The sequence below is a fragment of the Sapajus apella genome, unplaced genomic scaffold, assembly GCF_009761245.1.
Source record: "Sapajus apella isolate SASKATOON/1434 unplaced genomic scaffold, GSC_monkey_1.0 scaffold13, whole genome shotgun sequence".
Classification (NCBI taxonomy): Eukaryota; Metazoa; Chordata; class Mammalia; order Primates; family Cebidae; genus Sapajus; species Sapajus apella.
In genome coordinates this window covers 7,858,620-7,874,543 of record NW_022436953.1, presented here as the reverse complement: position 1 = coordinate 7,874,543, position 15,924 = coordinate 7,858,620, and the positions used below count along the sequence as shown (strand labels likewise).

At 46.1% G+C, this 15,924-nt stretch overlaps 1 protein-coding gene across 3 annotated transcripts in view; it reads right to left on the bottom strand.

Annotated features, from left to right (window-relative positions):
• Positions 1–6,621: 6,621 nt before the first annotated feature.
• LOC116553896 (glutathione S-transferase omega-2) overlaps positions 6,622–15,924 on the bottom strand; it is a 32,399-nt gene continuing 23,096 nt past the window's right edge. For 2 of the 3 annotated variants that reach the window (XM_032281537.1, XM_032281539.1), the window contains 3 exons: positions 10,506–10,612; positions 8,997–9,080; positions 6,622–8,258 (listed from right to left, as the gene is read on the bottom strand). In XM_032281537.1, the coding sequence (XP_032137428.1) occupies positions 7,949–8,258; positions 8,997–9,080; positions 10,506–10,612 (501 nt within the window). In that variant the 3' untranslated portion in view covers positions 6,622–7,948. Of the gene's footprint in view, positions 8,259–8,795; positions 9,081–10,505; positions 10,613–15,924 lie in introns of those variants that run through there. The other variant, XM_032281538.1, reaches the window with a different exon arrangement.

Genomic DNA, 15,924 nt, shown 5'->3' with positions numbered 1-15,924 from the left:
CTGGGGGTTCCCTCACACACCTCCCATAGGGCTAGACACAGGCCACGTACTCAGGAAATGTTTGTGCACCTCACTGGAGGGGACTGGGGCATTGCCCCCTGCTTAGGGGAACAGAGAGGGTCTCTTGCCTCTGCCCTTCTGACCCCTCTGCTGTCATCCCTCTGCAGGATGGCCAGAGCCTAGACCTGCAGTTGCCATAGCAACAACAGAGCCAGAGAGAGTACCAGGTGGGCATCCCTGTGGCTCCAGAGAAGCAGGTACCTCTTCTAGACAGCGAAGTGGGGAAACAGCTGTGATAGTGGCCTCATGATGAGCTCCCTGGAAGGGGCCTGGGTTTTTACATCATCCATCTATCCATCCATCTTTCCTTCCTTCCATTCGCTCAGTCATTCATCACTACTATACACAAGGCAGTGTGCCAAGCACCAGGAAAACAAAGTCAAATGTAACTTTGAGAGAGCTCCCAGTCCAGGAGGGAAAGCAGAAGAGGAAGGCAGCAAGGGCAGGAGGCCAGGTAGTGCTGGCAGTGGGGAGGGTGAGCAGGGCAGAGGTTAAGGGCACAGGCTCCGGAGTCAGCCTCCTGCAAGCAAACACCAGCTCTGCTTATCTCTAGCTAGGCAACACCTGGGTAAGTGACTCCACCTCTAAGCCTCAGTTTACTGATCTGTAAAATGGGAGTCATTGGTATTTACTTCATAGGGTTTGGAGGTATTAGCAGTATATATAAAGTACCTAGCATATAGTAAGTGCTCAGTAAACAGAAAGGTTTACTATTGTTCTGAATCTACCCCACAGCCCCTCCTCCACAACCCAAGGCTGAAGCCCGAGTTTCCAGTTAGGGCTTCCTGCAGAGTTTTCTCAGCTAACTCTTACACTGGCTTTCAGGATAAGCAGCTCCTACTGCCACTGTACCTGGGATGTCTGTGTGTCCCCCACCTCTCCACCTCCCTGCTGCTATTGGATCATCTGGGACAGTGTCTCAGATAAAGTCCCCAAAGAGGGTCCTTCTGTTTAGCAAATAAATGGCCAATGACCATTTATTTTAGAGTGAAATACTTAAAATACTTCCTGTCCTTATTTTTTATACAGCTCCTTATTTTTCATCCAGATACCCTCCTCTTATGGCAGAAAGGCACAGAAACATGTAACACATGAATGCGTGTGTTGCACGTGCACGTGGGCACGTGTGCACACACATACACTTTGAGAGCACCTGTGAGCATAACCTGAATAGTATGCCCAGATCTAGCAACAGCTATTCCTGCTAACAGTCGTCCTTCCACTCCCCAGCCACAGTCCTGTGATGCTGGGACAGAGACTACCCCTACTCAGGGTTCCCTGGGGGCAGCATCATCACTAAGCAACCACTACCTTCACTGCTTTGTCCATCTCAACCCCAGTACAGGACTGGAAATGGCTCTTCATATTGGCTCCTATGGCAGGGAGCTGACTGTTGCTGCTCGACTGCGCCCTCTGGAGGGGGCTGTCTGCTAATGACAAAGGAGGCCCAGGAACCTTGCTGTTTGCAAGGGGATTTGTGGGCATGGGCGATCCTTGGGAGGAAATGGCAGGGCAGAGTATCGCAAAGTTTTTGTCCCTGGAGCACATGTGTAAGCATCCTGTCCATGTGCAGCAAGGTACCAGAGTGTTTTAGTGTCCTTTCAGCATCCAAGCTGCTTGGTAACCGGGCAGGCCTGCAGGCATTGCAAATCCCTCACATTTTAACCCTCGGAAAGAGATAACCTGCTCCAAGAGGAGACAAAGATTCTCTGCTTGACCAAACTTTAGTCAGGCTCCCGAACCTCCTCCTAGGTTCATCTGTGTATGTCCTTGTAAAATTGTTTTAGCAAAGAACCCTGCTAAGTTAGTTTGGCAAGAACTCCTCCACGTCAACGTCAGATCACTCTTGCTATCTAATCAAGTTCCTTGTCCTCCGCCATCCCACGGGTGATGTCTCATCATCCTGGCCAGTCTTCAGCAAGAATCCTGTTAGGTCAGTTAGAGGATCCCTAACATTTCCTCTGAGTGATTTTCAGTCCACTGATCTCCGCTCTACTCCTTGGCTATAAATACCCACTGGTCCATCCTGTAGTCAGAGTTGAGCACAATCTCCCTCCCCCACTGCAAAAGTCTCATTGCTTCAGTCCCTAAACCTAACACAGTGGTTATGAATAAGTCTTCCTTTACATGCTTTAGACAAGTGTCAGTGAATAATTTTTTTCTTTAACAGAGAGTAGAGTAGTGAGATTCTGAGTATGCTTCAGAAACATGGGAAAGAATATTTATTTTGCATCATCAACAACATTGCAAGATTTCAGAATGCACTGCATTAAACTTGGCCTTGGGTGTGAGGGAGGAGGGGGGAGGGATACAATCGCAGCTTTCAAGGGATCACAGGTTGAGATTACACCTACACACAGGAAACAACCAGAAAACAACTCCAAACCATGAATCAAGCCATGTGCAATGTAGGACATCTAGTTCCACAAAGTGATGGGGGGATGAGCACAGGGTTCAAGTCTGATCATCAACAGAAGCCTCATCCTAATAGGGTTGCCTGCCATGCACTGACTTGCACCCAACTGGTACTAAGCCCGTGCATAAATGAGCCCCTCATTCTACAGCCCATTTTACAGATAAGAAACTGAGGCAATTAGAGGTGAAGCAACTTAAGAAACTTAAGTTGCAAAACCAGGATTTGAACCCAGGGCTAACCTTGAAGCCCTGTTTGTAACCCCTATGGCATACCACTTCTCTTTACACAAACAAGAATTTTGATCGGAACTTTGTGAGAAAAGGGTGGTTGGGAAAAACGGAAGGCTGCTCTGAGGAAGAATAGTATGTAGAGGAAATGGCATTTTCAAAGGCTCAAGAGCTCTAACAGGCCAGATGAGAGCAAAATGTTTGAAAAGATCAAATGTTCAGCCTTCCAGTCACTCACGGATGAAGATAAAAGGAAAATGGGTCTCCCAGGTGGGCAGTGTTTAGTGTGTGTGTGTTTGGTGGGGGTGCGGGGGATGGATGACTGGGAACTGGAGAGTACTGGAGACTACTCAGTGGGAACTGCCTTGGGCTGGATATATGGTTATTTGTGAAGGCTGTATATAACAAACTAAGCTAGGCGGATATAAACCACAGGAGAGTCAAGTTTGGTTCCTAACTCACAGTAACCCAGTGCTCCCTCCATCAAGGCCAATGACTCCCACAAAGGAAATATGGGTAAGGAGACTTGAAGGTGAGAAATCAAGAAACATAACACCTGCCCTTCCTGCCACCACCATCAAAGCTCCAAGAAACAATGTGGAAGCCACATGCAGGCAGTCTCTGCAACACTGAAGGGAATCCTGTAGCTTGTACCTTATGATTTAGATTAAATCTACTTTATTTATTTATTTACTTATTTACTTATTTTGAGACGGAATCTCACTGTCACCCAGGCTGGAGTGCAGTGGCACAATCTTGGCTCACTGCAACCTCTGCCCCCTAGGTTCAAACAATTCTCCTGCCTCAGCCTCCTGAGTAGCTGGGACTACAGGCGCATACCACCACACCCGGCTAATTTTTGTATTTTTTAGTAGAGACTTGGTTTCACCATATTGGCCAGGCTGGTCTCGAACTCCTGACCTCATGATCCACCCATCTTGCCCTCCCAAAGTGCTGGGATTACAGGTGTGACCCACTGCGCCAGCCTAAATCTACTTTTTTTTTTTTTGAGACGGAGTTTCGCTCTTGTTACCCAGGCCGGAGTGCAATGGCGTGATCTCGGCTCACCGCAATCTCCGCCTCCCGGGTTCAGGCAATTCTCCTGCCCCAGCCTCCTGAGTCTCTGGGATTACAGGCACGCGCCACCATGCCCAGCTAATTTTTGTATTTTTAGTAGAGACAAGGTTTCACCTTGTTGACCAGGATGGTCTCGATCTCTTGACCTCGTGATCCACCCGCCTCGGCCTCCCACAGTGCTGGGATTACAGGCTTGAGCCACCGCGCCCGGCCCTAAATCTCCTTTAATACTCAAAGTCATTCTGTTTTCCTAGGCCTCTGAGTCTGTGATGGAGGGGCTGCCACAAAGGTTTCTGAAATGCCTTCAAGGCCTTTTCCCCATTTTCTTGGTTATTAGCACTTGGCTCCTTTCTACTTATGCAAATTTCTGCAGCCTGCTTGAATTCCTCCCCTGAAAATGGGCTTTTCTTTTTTACCACATGGCCGACTGCAAATTCTCCAAAGTTCTTTGCTCTGTTTCCCCTGTAAATATAAGACTGGACGTGGTGGCTCACACCTGTAATCCCAGCACTTTGGGAGGCCGAGGCAGGTGGATCATGAGGTCAAGAGATTGAGACCATCCTGGCCAACACGATGAAACCCCGTCTCTACTAAAAATACAAAAATTGGCCAGGCGTGGTGGAATATGCCTGTGGTCCCAGCTACTTGGGAGGCTGAGGAGGAAGAATCACTGGAACCCTGGAGGCGGAGGTTGCAGTGAGCTGAGATTGCGCCACTGCACTCCAGCCTGGCGACAGAGCAAGACTCTGTCTCAAAAAAAAAAAAAAAGAAATTTCTTCCAACAGATACCCTAAATCATCACTCTCAAGTTCAAAGTTCCACAGATCCCTATGGCAGGGGCACAATGCAGCCAAATTCTTTGCTAAAGCATAACAAATGCGATCTTTGCTCCAGTTCCCAGTAACTTCCTCATTTCCAGCCTGGCCTTCACTGTCCATATCACTACTGGCATTTTGGTCATAACTATTCAACCAGTCTCTAGGAAGTTCTAAATGATCCCCCATCTTCCTGTCTTCTTTGGAGCCCTCCACACTCTTCCAACCTCTGCCCATTACCCAGTTCCAAAGTCACTTCCACATTTTCAGGCATCTCTGTAGCAATGCCCCACTCTGCAGAACCAATTTTCTGTATTAGACTGTTCACATGCTGCTAAAAAGAAACACCCGAGACTAGGTATTTGACAAAGAAAAGAGGTTTACAAAAGCTGCATGTTCTCACTTACAAGTGGGAGCCAAATGATAACACATGGACATGCAGAGGAGAACAACACACCCTGAGGCCTATTGGACGGTACAGGTACAGGATGGGAGGAGGGAGAGGATCAGGAAAAATAAATACTGGATACTAGGCTTAATACCTGGGTGATGAAATAATCCATACAACACACCCCCGTGACACACGTTTATGTATGTAATGAATCTACACATCCTGCACGTGTACCCCTGAATTTAAAATAAAAGTTTTTTTAAAAAGAGGTTGGATTGGCTGATGGTTCTATAGGCTGTATGAGAAGTATAGTAGCTTCTCCCACTTATAAGTGAGAACATGCAGCTTTTGTAAACCTGAGAGCCCTCAGGAAGCTTCCAGTCATGGCGAAAGGCAAAAGGAGAGCGAGGCATCTCCCATGGTGGGAGCTGGAGCAAGAGGGGTCAGGGAGATGCTGCACACTTTTAAACAACCAGATCTCATGAGAACTCACTCACTATCACAAGAACAGCACCAAGAGAATGATGCTAGACCATTCATGAGAAATCTACCCTCCTAATCCAATCACCTCCCACAAGCATTGGGGATTACATTTCAACACAAAATTTGGTGGGGTCACCATACCAGAGAATTTTAGATTTAAAAGAAATTTCAAGAACCATTTAGTGACCAGCACCAGCACCACGACCACGACCACAGCCAGCTGTCCCAGCCACACGAGCCCCACCCCACCATGCTCCTTCCTCCCCCTAGCCATGTTAAATTGTAACTGGACCCAGTCCAGGCTAGATGGTAGCTCAGAACCTCCAAGGAGGGGAATGTCACACAACCTCCATTCTGATGTTAACATCATCTATGACAATGAGTTCTTTCAAATGCTGTGGTTTAAACTAATTTTTTCCTTTCTCCAATCTGCAAAAGATAGAAAATGGCTCTGATATGGTTTGGCTGTATGCCACCCAAAATCTCATCTTGAATTTTAACCTGAATTATAATCCCCGCATGTTGGGGAAGGGACCTCAAGAGAGGTGATTAGATTGTGGGGGTAGTTTCCCCATGCTGTTCTCATGATAGTGAATGAGTTCTCATGAGATCTAATGGTTTTATAAGGGTTTTTTCCTCCTTGGCTCTGCACTTCTCTCTCCTGCCACCTTGTGCAGAAGGACGTATTTGCTTCCCCTTCCACCATGATTGTAAGCTTCCTGAGGCCTCCCCAGCCATGTAGAAATATAAGTCAATTAAACCTCTTTCCTTTATAAATTACCCAGTCTCAGGCACTTCTTTATAGCAGCATGAGAATGGCCTAATACATGTCCTCACCTTTAAATCCTTAAGTTTAGTGCTTTTTATAAGATAGACACCTGCCAGATATGGTGGCTCACACCTATAATCCCAGCACTTTGGGAAACTGAGATGGGAGGATCACTTGCAGCCAGGAGTTTGAGACCAGCCTGGTCAACACAGCAAGATCCCATCTCTATTATTTAAAAAAAAAGAAAAAAGAGGTAGGCCAGTTACTAAAAGTGGTTATCTCTGGGACATAAGAAAATGGAATATTTTCTATTCTATTATTGCATTTTTAGCCCATACATATTATCTTTCCATATGTATTATTTATTTAAGAAGCATATTTTAAAAGTTCTTCATGGAGTGTTAATTACCTCCTTCCCTCTTTGCTCCTGGCCACATCCTTCTAGTTTTATTCAAAGATTAATTTTGGAATTAATCTTTCAAAACTCAGTTTTCTCTGTGGGTCAGACGATTGACAAAGAAGTGAGATGGAGGAAGTGTAATTACATGCAGGTGACCAAGACCCTGGTAAACTGCAGGGAGCATGGCTGGCCAAGAGGCACTCAAATCCCAAACTGGGCTATATAGGCCACCAGGCTGCAAATTCCCCCATGAGTGCTGTTCTCCATTCTATAACTCCTGGTTCTTCAAGCTTTCTAAATTAGTGTGTGGAGCCCCAAAAGAGAACACCTTCATCTTAGTGAGCCAGACATGCCATTTCCTGTTGCATCAGTAGTAACTTTGGTCTTACACCAAGCACTCACTAGCACGCAGGATTTGTACCGGCAAAAGGCTGATCAATCCCCTAAGTCCTATGAGAGGCCACAGGAGAAGATTCCTCTCTTCTTGAGCAAAGATCCCAAGGAAACAGTGATTCACAGACCTCACTCAGCATTAACTCGGATGCCATGGCAACAGGGCTCCACATCCGGAGCAGATGGTACGGCAGACTGCCGCCGTCATGCGGTGCCTCTTCTGGAAGGTCTGGCCATCTCACCAAGCTGGCTTGCTTCTGCCCAGCTGGCACAGAGTAACACCTGGTAACTATTTACGTGGGTCAAAATATACCCAGAGCCAGCAGATGGCAGGGCCAGGCTGAGATGTGGGGAGAGAGGGCTGGTTTGGGCTGTCTTCTGCAGAGGCAGAGGCGGCAGACAGCTCCTTAGGGGGCACAGACAACGCAAAACATCGCTCCTGTTGCTGCCTGGTGTCTCAGCACAGCTAGAAGGAGGGGAAAGGATCCAGCATGAGCAAAGCTGAAATGATCACAGGCTGATCCTCAGACACTAAGATGAAAAGGCATTGGACAAACTTGGTCCCCCGATGCTCCCAGCCCAAGGCACCTGTCGGCACCAGCCATCCTCAGCTCTTTGCTGTCTTCAGTGGGGTGCTGTCTTCAGCCAAGATGACAGAGGGGTCACATCGGAGACAAGCATCCCCACACCAGATAAGCAGCTCCAAAGCACTGGGTTTAAAACCTCAACCAAGATAAGTGGAGAGATGGGGTCTCCCAGGGACAGAGCCAGTGTCTTTTTCAACTTTAGCCCCAACGTGCCCCTGGGCTTGGTACACAACACGTAACCAGAAGCATTTGTTGAATTGGAAGAGAGTGTGACGCAAATCCAATGGAATGACCTTTGCTTGTGGCTGGGTTTGGGGCGTGTGTATTTTTTTAAGGCAGGATGCTGGCCATAGAACATTTTGTGAGACATCCTGAGCCCTGACAGCACCAGTGAAATTCTGACGTAGTTAGTCCTGGGTGATAAATCGGTGTTTCATTTCCTGCTTTGGAATTATTTCCAGTCACAAGAACTTTGGTGTCTCCAGGCCCATGGCCAAAGTTTGGAGAATTATACTCATTCTCACCCACGTGGACAGAAGCATTCATTTGCCAAATGGAAGGTATTTGGGTTTGGAGTGTTTTCTTCTTCCTTCTCCTTCTTCTTAAGCTTTTACCAGGGAGGTTTTTGAAGGGTGTCAATCTGTAGAGAAAAGCATCAATCATAGGTTGACCCTGAACCTCAGCATCAGCTTCTGCACCAATAATCTAGAGATCAAACTGGGCTGAAGGCCAAGGAGTTAGGAGGTACACAGGCTCCCAAAATGTGCTCTGACATTAGCACCAGGTTCTTTCTAGAGAATAGTTAGAAGCTACAGGCTAAGCAGGCCATATGGCTCACGCCTGGAATCTCAATACTTTGGGAGACCAAGTTCGGTGGATGGCTTGCAGCCAGGAATTGGAGACCAGCCTGAGCAACATAGTGACACCCTGTCTCAACAACCAAAAAAAAAAAAAATTAACTCAGCATGGTGACGCGTGCCTGTAATCTTAGCTTCTCAGGAGGCTGAGGTGGGAGAATCAATTGAACTCAGGAGTTCAAGGCTGCAGTGAGCCATGACTGTCCCACTGCACTTCAGCCTAGGTAACAAAGCAAGACCTTGTCTCAAAAAAAAAGAAAAGCAGCAGCAGCAGCAGCAGCTACGGGCTAGAGGAGTCAGATACATTATTATTGAAAGAATACATTTTCTGTTTTCATTTTATTGGGAACTTAAAAGGAATGTGACAGATCGATTCCCAAGACAATCCGTGATGTAGACTCCCAACAAGCTAGGGAATTCTGGCCGGTGAAGGGGTGGACTGTGAGGCTCAGTCCAGCCCAAAGTCAAAGGCATCAGGGTTGTCCTGAAAATAGAGATTCAAGAAACCATGGAAAACGCACTTATCCGTGAGAAGGGCACAGACTGTGGGGTCCCGCTTCATGGCTGATACCCAGAGCCGCAGGGCTGGCGTGTGGCTCAGGCAGCTGCAAGACAGGAAAGAAGCATCAGCACAGCGCTGGGGGAGGCATCAGGGAAGGGGATGCATGTTGCTTTTTAGATTTGCGATATATGAAAAATGGGTTTATTTTGGGGAGTTATCTAATTATCAAATGAGAATGACAACTTCCTGGAGGAAAATCTTATTTTTTGAATAGCTGAACGTGTTAGAAGTTGTTGTTGCTTCTAATAATACAGTGAAATACATTGGACTGATGGCTCTGGGAAAATAACGTGTCTGTGCTTCATTGGGTTTTTTGGGGTTTTGTTGTTTTTTAATATACATATTTTTAAAGCTTAAGAAACTTACATGTGCTTCACTGTTTGCCAACAAAAAGAGAACCTTCTAAAACAAACATTCTTGGGTCATTCTCAGAGTTTACTTTAGGAGACAGAAAAAAAAATAGAGACAAATAATTTCCGAAACATTTTTTAAATGAATAAAACAATGATGAAACTTGAAGTCATGGAGCTGACAGGGCCCTTTCAAAGATCGACCAGGACATTTAGGTCTGGGATTTATAAAGCGACAAGCTGAAAATAATACGAGTGGGATGTGGGAAATCCAGGACTAGAAGGCCCGTGGTTCCATGCTCTGTCTTCAGAGGATACAGCCTTTTGTAAATTTTATGTTTGAGAAATTGAGTTTAAAATATCCTGACATGTCATATCTGATCTCCTTCAAAGAGAGCTGAAGTCGGACGTGCAGGAGACAGTGCCTGGGTGGTCTCCAGTTACAAAGGTGCAGACACAGTTCTGCTTCAGCAGGGCCAGATTTCCAAGCACCAGAAGTGTCCAGCACCCACCATGAGGGTGGCTTGGTTCTGCACACATCTAACTTCTCTGAGCTTTGAGGTAACAGAGCACTGTTCTGCCCAGGACACTACACAGCTATTTCTTCTGCTTTAACGTCCCTGCACTTCCATAGTGTGACGTTGCCTTTGTGTTTGTATGTTCCAACACCAAGCATATATTACTATACACATCTTTTTTATAAGGTTATTTCTATCTGGGGGAAGATTCTTCTGGGCAATAAGACACGACTAAGGTATATGGTATCCACTGGGGACCCAGCAGGACCAGGTGGAGGCGTTGGGCACCGTGGCAGTGACTCTCCACCTGCTCTCACACCGGCTGTGTGGGGGTGCTGGTGAGGGGAGCAGGCTCTGAAGTCTTTGGGAAGCTCCTGGACTAGGGGGTCTTATCCGCAGAAATGCAGGTAAAGTGTGGGTCTGAAGTTAACAGTGGAAAGGCATACGTGTTTTTAATAAGGAAGCACATACTGCAGTTTAAAAACCTGATTCACTTCACAGACACTCTGAAACATGTCTACAGGGGGCAGGCAGACCATCTTAACCATTGTTACTCAGTGTGACTCTGGGAATTTACCGCCGCAAGGTCAAATGTCTTACTCCGCTATCCCATACACATCCAGCCGCTCAAACCAGGGCCAGAGGAGGTAATCAATCATGGATATACAGGCTCCACCAAAGAAGGTGGTGTTCTGATACTCAAGAATCTAAAAATGAAAACAGAACAAAAGCAAATAAGTTCATATATCTGCTGACATGTTTATAGACACTAAATGCAAATCTCAAACTAATTCTCAGAGAGGGAAAACTGAGGCCTCTATCCTTCTCCCTCTGGTTATGAGAATGCTTCCTCCCTTTCTCCGAGATTTCCTCTGCCTCTTTGAGGGTCACACTCCTGGCCACTTCTGTCCCTTCCCTCCTTTCAACACTAGAGTGACAGTGTGGCTCATCTGATTGGAGAAACTGGAAAAACAACCCCCGCAGGGTAGCCCCGGCCCTCCCTCTTAGCCTGGAGCAGCTCCTCCATGTCCTAAGCCTTCCAAGGACGAACTGAGCCCTGGACAGAGGAGGCTCCACCTCAGGCCAGCAGTGCCCATTACTTGAGGACAAGGGGAGCCTCAGCCTGATGTTGAAGGGCAGCACCAGGAACCCCACTTGGAGCCTTCCGTTCTCCAGGGTCTGCTTTATTAATAAGAAAGCGGATGCTGTAATTTCCATGCCTTATTATTTTATCTTCTCAATTCAAAACTAAGACAGGAAAGAGCATCCTATTTAATAGGCCCCCTCAAGTTCCAACCTTGTGTTCTTCTGCTGCTGCTTTTTTTTTCTTTTTTCTTTTTTTTGAGATAGAGCCTTGCTCTGTTACCCAGGCTGCAGTGCAGTGGATCAATCACAGCTCACTGCAGCCTCAACCCCCCGGGCTCAAACAATCCTCCCACCTCAGCCTCCCAAGTATCTGGGATTACAAGTGCAGGCCATCATACCTGGATGATTTTTATATTTTTCTGTAGAGATGGGGTCTTGCCATGTTGCCCAGGGGTCTCAAACACCTGAGCTCAAGGGACCTCCTGTCTTGGCCTCCCAAAGTCCTGGGATTACAGGTATGAGCCCCTGCACCCAGCCTCCAACCCTGTGTTTCTACCACACTTTCTTTTTTCATTTGAGCTTTTCAAACTTCACACTTGTTGGCCACTCAACACTATTACTTAATGCATTAAAATAAAACTTCTCATTCACGAATGAGACAAATCAACCCAGATAGGTTGACTGCAAGGAAAACGGACTCTCAACAGACAGGGAGCGAAAGGCAGCCCCAGAAAAGTACCTGCAAATTTAAAAAAGCAAAAGTGTTTAGCAGAGGTTATTGTTGGTCCAGGTCTTTCCAAAGAGAAAAGTATGGCATGAATTACCTGGTTAAATCAAGCAAGCTAGTCATTTGGACCTATATAACTCATAATCAACTCAACACTGCCCTGTAGCTATAGATCTTCATCGCTGGGCCCAGGTGAGTTGTGGAAATAAGCTATGCTGGTGTTTTCATCTGGAAATATCAGGGTTCTGGTGAGGGACAGAGGGCAAGAGGACCAGAATCAAGCTGTGAATTGGGGTCCCAGACAGGGATGACACTGGCAGCCAGGAGACACTCAGGCTTGCTTCTTCACATGCCAGGCCAGCTTGTTGACTCTGCTGTGGGGTGGTCCAGCCTTGTAGGTACAGAGGTGAGCTCGGGAGCCAGCAGACCTGGTCCTGTGCTGTGTGCTGAGCTTCACCTCTGATTCAGCATGGAAGCCAGGGCAACTTACCTCTTCTGCAAGCCTCCATGTTCTCATCTGCAAAATGGTGGTAATGTTAGTGCCCACCACGGAGGTTATGGTGAGGTGTAACATCACTGTGTATAAACACTCTGGCCCCACTCAGTAAATGTGAGCTCCTGTGATGAGTGGAAACACAGGCCCCTGAAGGTGACACCCACAGAAAGCAAATCCATCCCTGATAGAAAGGATCAACAGGCTCCTCAACCTGCCACCCCTTCTCGGAGGGGCTGCCCTAAAGCCTGCATCTTCATCCCGCCCAGTGTGGCATAGAAGAGTCCCCCTGACCATTGTCCTGGAAGTCTGAAAAAAAAATGTTAGGTGGCATCACCTTGTTCAAGGAAGATAGCAGGATGGCACTAAAACAGCAGAGTCTGACCAGTGAAAACTCAAAACAGAAGCTATTTATAGCCAGGTATAAATAAAATTTGGGTAGAGGGGAAAGGAACAACACATCCAATTTTTATGGATTCCAGAAGGCTCCAAACTTTATGTTCAGGAATAGATGATCATTACTCAAACTCTTTTTTTTTTTTTTTTTCCTGAGATGGAGTTTCACTCTTGTTACCCAGGCTGGAGTGCAATGGCGCGATCTCGGCTCACTGCAACCTCCACCTCCTGGGTTCAGGCAATTCTCCTGCCTCAACCTCCTGAGTAGCTGGGATTACAGGCACGCGCCACCATGCCCAGCTAATGTTTTGTATTTTTAGTAGAGACGGGGTTTCACCATGTTGACCAGGATGGTCTCGATCTCTTGACCTCGTGATCCACCCGCCTCGGCCTCCCAAAGTGCTGGGATTACAGGCGTGAGCCACCGCGCCCGGCTTACTCAAACTCTTATCACTGGCTTTGGAATGTGTGCCTCCAGCTTGTTATTGGACTTCATGGCACAAATCAGAACCAAATCTACACCAAGCAGCTCTAGAACATCTATAGAGCTCTTCTGCTTTACAGAGCAGAGGTGTTCTTGGAAAAGTCTTTGTCAAAACAAATCATAAATAGACATTTAATGGAAGCCATGGTGGATCCTTTGGTGAAATGAGGAGGGAATTTTTAAAATGAATAACTGCTTAGTAACTGATGTTTATTTAGTGTATATCTCTAAAGCTTTCCACTTACTCAAAGTAGGAGTATGCCTCTAAATATACAAGATCTGATGGATACTATGAATTTATATAGTAACACTCGTAAAATAACCCAACCCTTATCAAGGTACTCGGCACAATACAAAGTTGAGATGAGCATTAGGAATAAACGGATTAGCTATCCTTCCCCAGTCCCCTCCCCCTCCCCAGCAAATGCACATACACACTTCCCTCACATTTTCCAAGTGTGTCTTGAAATCACCCACATTAAAACTACTTGCATTTCTTAATACAGCTGCAGATTATTGAGCCCCATCCCAGACAGGTATTTCTGTACCAATTTCAAGTAGGGCAAGTCTAAAATCCCAACAGAAAAGCTATCTTTCCCTAAACTAGCACAAAGCACTCACTCCTTTAGAGACATAGGAGAACATCCTGGACAGGCCTCCCTGGAGGTTTGCTGAAGTCTTCAGGAGTCTCAATAGGAGAGTTCCCTTCTGTGCAAACCTGGAACCTTCTAGACACATAAAATTACCTTTCCCCTTAAGAATCCTACAAAATTGGGACTGGAAGGGCCCCTGAAACTCATCTAAGTATGACCTCCTCATTTCACCATTTATTTCTACCATGCTCATTACACAAAGGATTAGAAGTGTAGTGTAAAAATGTGCACTACATACTAAATATGAAAAATAGTAAAATACTATAATCAGCAAAAATGAAAGCTGGAACAGAAAGTCAAAAACCAGGAAGGAAAACAGCATCAAGATATCAAGTCCTAGTCCTGCAGAGTTCCTTCAATAAAGCCTTGAATTTGGCTCCTGGGTTTCCTGGCAGCCGACGGGGAGAGGAAAACATGCTGGGGCTGTGATTCTTGTCTCCCAAGGGGAAGCACAGGGAGGCCTGCTATACAGAGGAGCAAACCCAGTCCCAGGGAGGTTACAGGGCTCTCTGGTTCACACCAGAGCTAACACACAAATCATACTTTCCTAATTCCCAGACTAGTGTCAACACTTATTCAATTTCAAATATATATTTTTAGAGCCTAATTTAAAACATCCTCAAATTGCTTGAACCCAGGAGTTTGGGACCAGCCTGAGAAACATGGTAAAACCTCGTCTCTACAAACAGTACAAAAATTAGCCGGATGTGGTGGTGGGTGTCTACAGTCCTAGCTACTAAGGAGGCTGAGGTGGGAGGATCGCCTGAGGCTGGGAGGTCGAGGCTGCAGTAAGCTGTGAACATGCCACTGCACTCCAGGACAAGACCCTGTCTCAAAAAACAAAAACAAAAACAAAAAAATTGGCCAGATACGGTGGCTTCTGCCTGTAATCACAGCAATTTGGGAGGCCGAGGTAGGTAGATCACTTGACCCCAGGAGTTTGAGACCAGCCAGGGCAATAGGGTGAGACTCCATCTCAAAATAAATAAATAAATAAACAAAATAAAATAAAAATAAAAAAGCTTCCTCAAGTCTCTTGTGAATTCTTTTCTGTAAGAATGAGAAAGAATACCATGACCTGTTATCTTGATATGGTTTTCTTTCCTGGTTTTTGACCCTCTGTTCCAGCTTTAAATTTAAGTAACAGCAAAAAGCTTGGAACCAGCAGCTTTGAAAGCTCCTCCTTCTCTACAGCCGCGGATTGGCTCAGCTCTGAGCTTCTCTGTGAGAATTCCCTCCTTAGTCTCACTCTTTCTTGCTCTCTGAATCAGAAGCTCAAGCCAAAGCAACTGACAGAGGGATGAGACATTCCAACATACTCATGCTGAAAGAGCTTATCAGAATTCTCCCCTTCCTGTTTTATTCCACTGATAAGCAGGTCTTCAGGCAACTTTACTAAAATAGTTATTACTTGTACTCAATTTAAAACAAGTCCCTTGCATTTACAGCCAACTACTCCTCTGAAGAAATTGTAGGATAGAGGCAGAGGCAAAATAAACTGACAGCCTTAACTTCAAATGTCTTGTCTTTCTTAAGTGTTTTATCATCAGGAACGGAATAAGAAGTGGGTGTTAGATATAAGTCCACTTAGCAGTAGTTATGTTAACATCAAATCTGTCATTTTAAGAATTCTATGTTCTCCCACCTGATTATAAATCACATATAAAGATATGGCCAGGCACGGTGGTTCGTGCTTGTAATCCCAGCACTTTGGGAGGCTGAGATGGACAGATTGCTTGAGCCTAGGAGCTCGAGACCAGCCTGGGCAACGTAGCGAAACCCCATTTCTACAAAAACACTAACTGGGCATTGTGGTGTGAGCCTTCAGTCCTAGTTACTCAGGAGGTTGAGGTGGGAGGACCACTTGAGCCTGGGAGGTTGAGGGTGAAGTGAGCAGTGATCACGCCACTGCACTCCAGCCTGGGTGACAGAGCAAGACCCCATCTCAAAAAAAAAAAAAAAAAAGATATTGATTTGGTAGTCCAGCACTGTGGCTTACGCCTGTAATCCCAGCGCTTCGGGAGGTCAAAGTGGAAGGATCTCTTCAGACCAGGAGTTCAAGACCAGCCAGGGGCACCTAGTGAGTCCTCGTTGTTTATTCTTTTATTTTACAAAAAATAAAAAAATTAGCCAGGTGTAATGGTACCCAGGAGTTCGAGGCTGCAGTGAGCTATGATCGT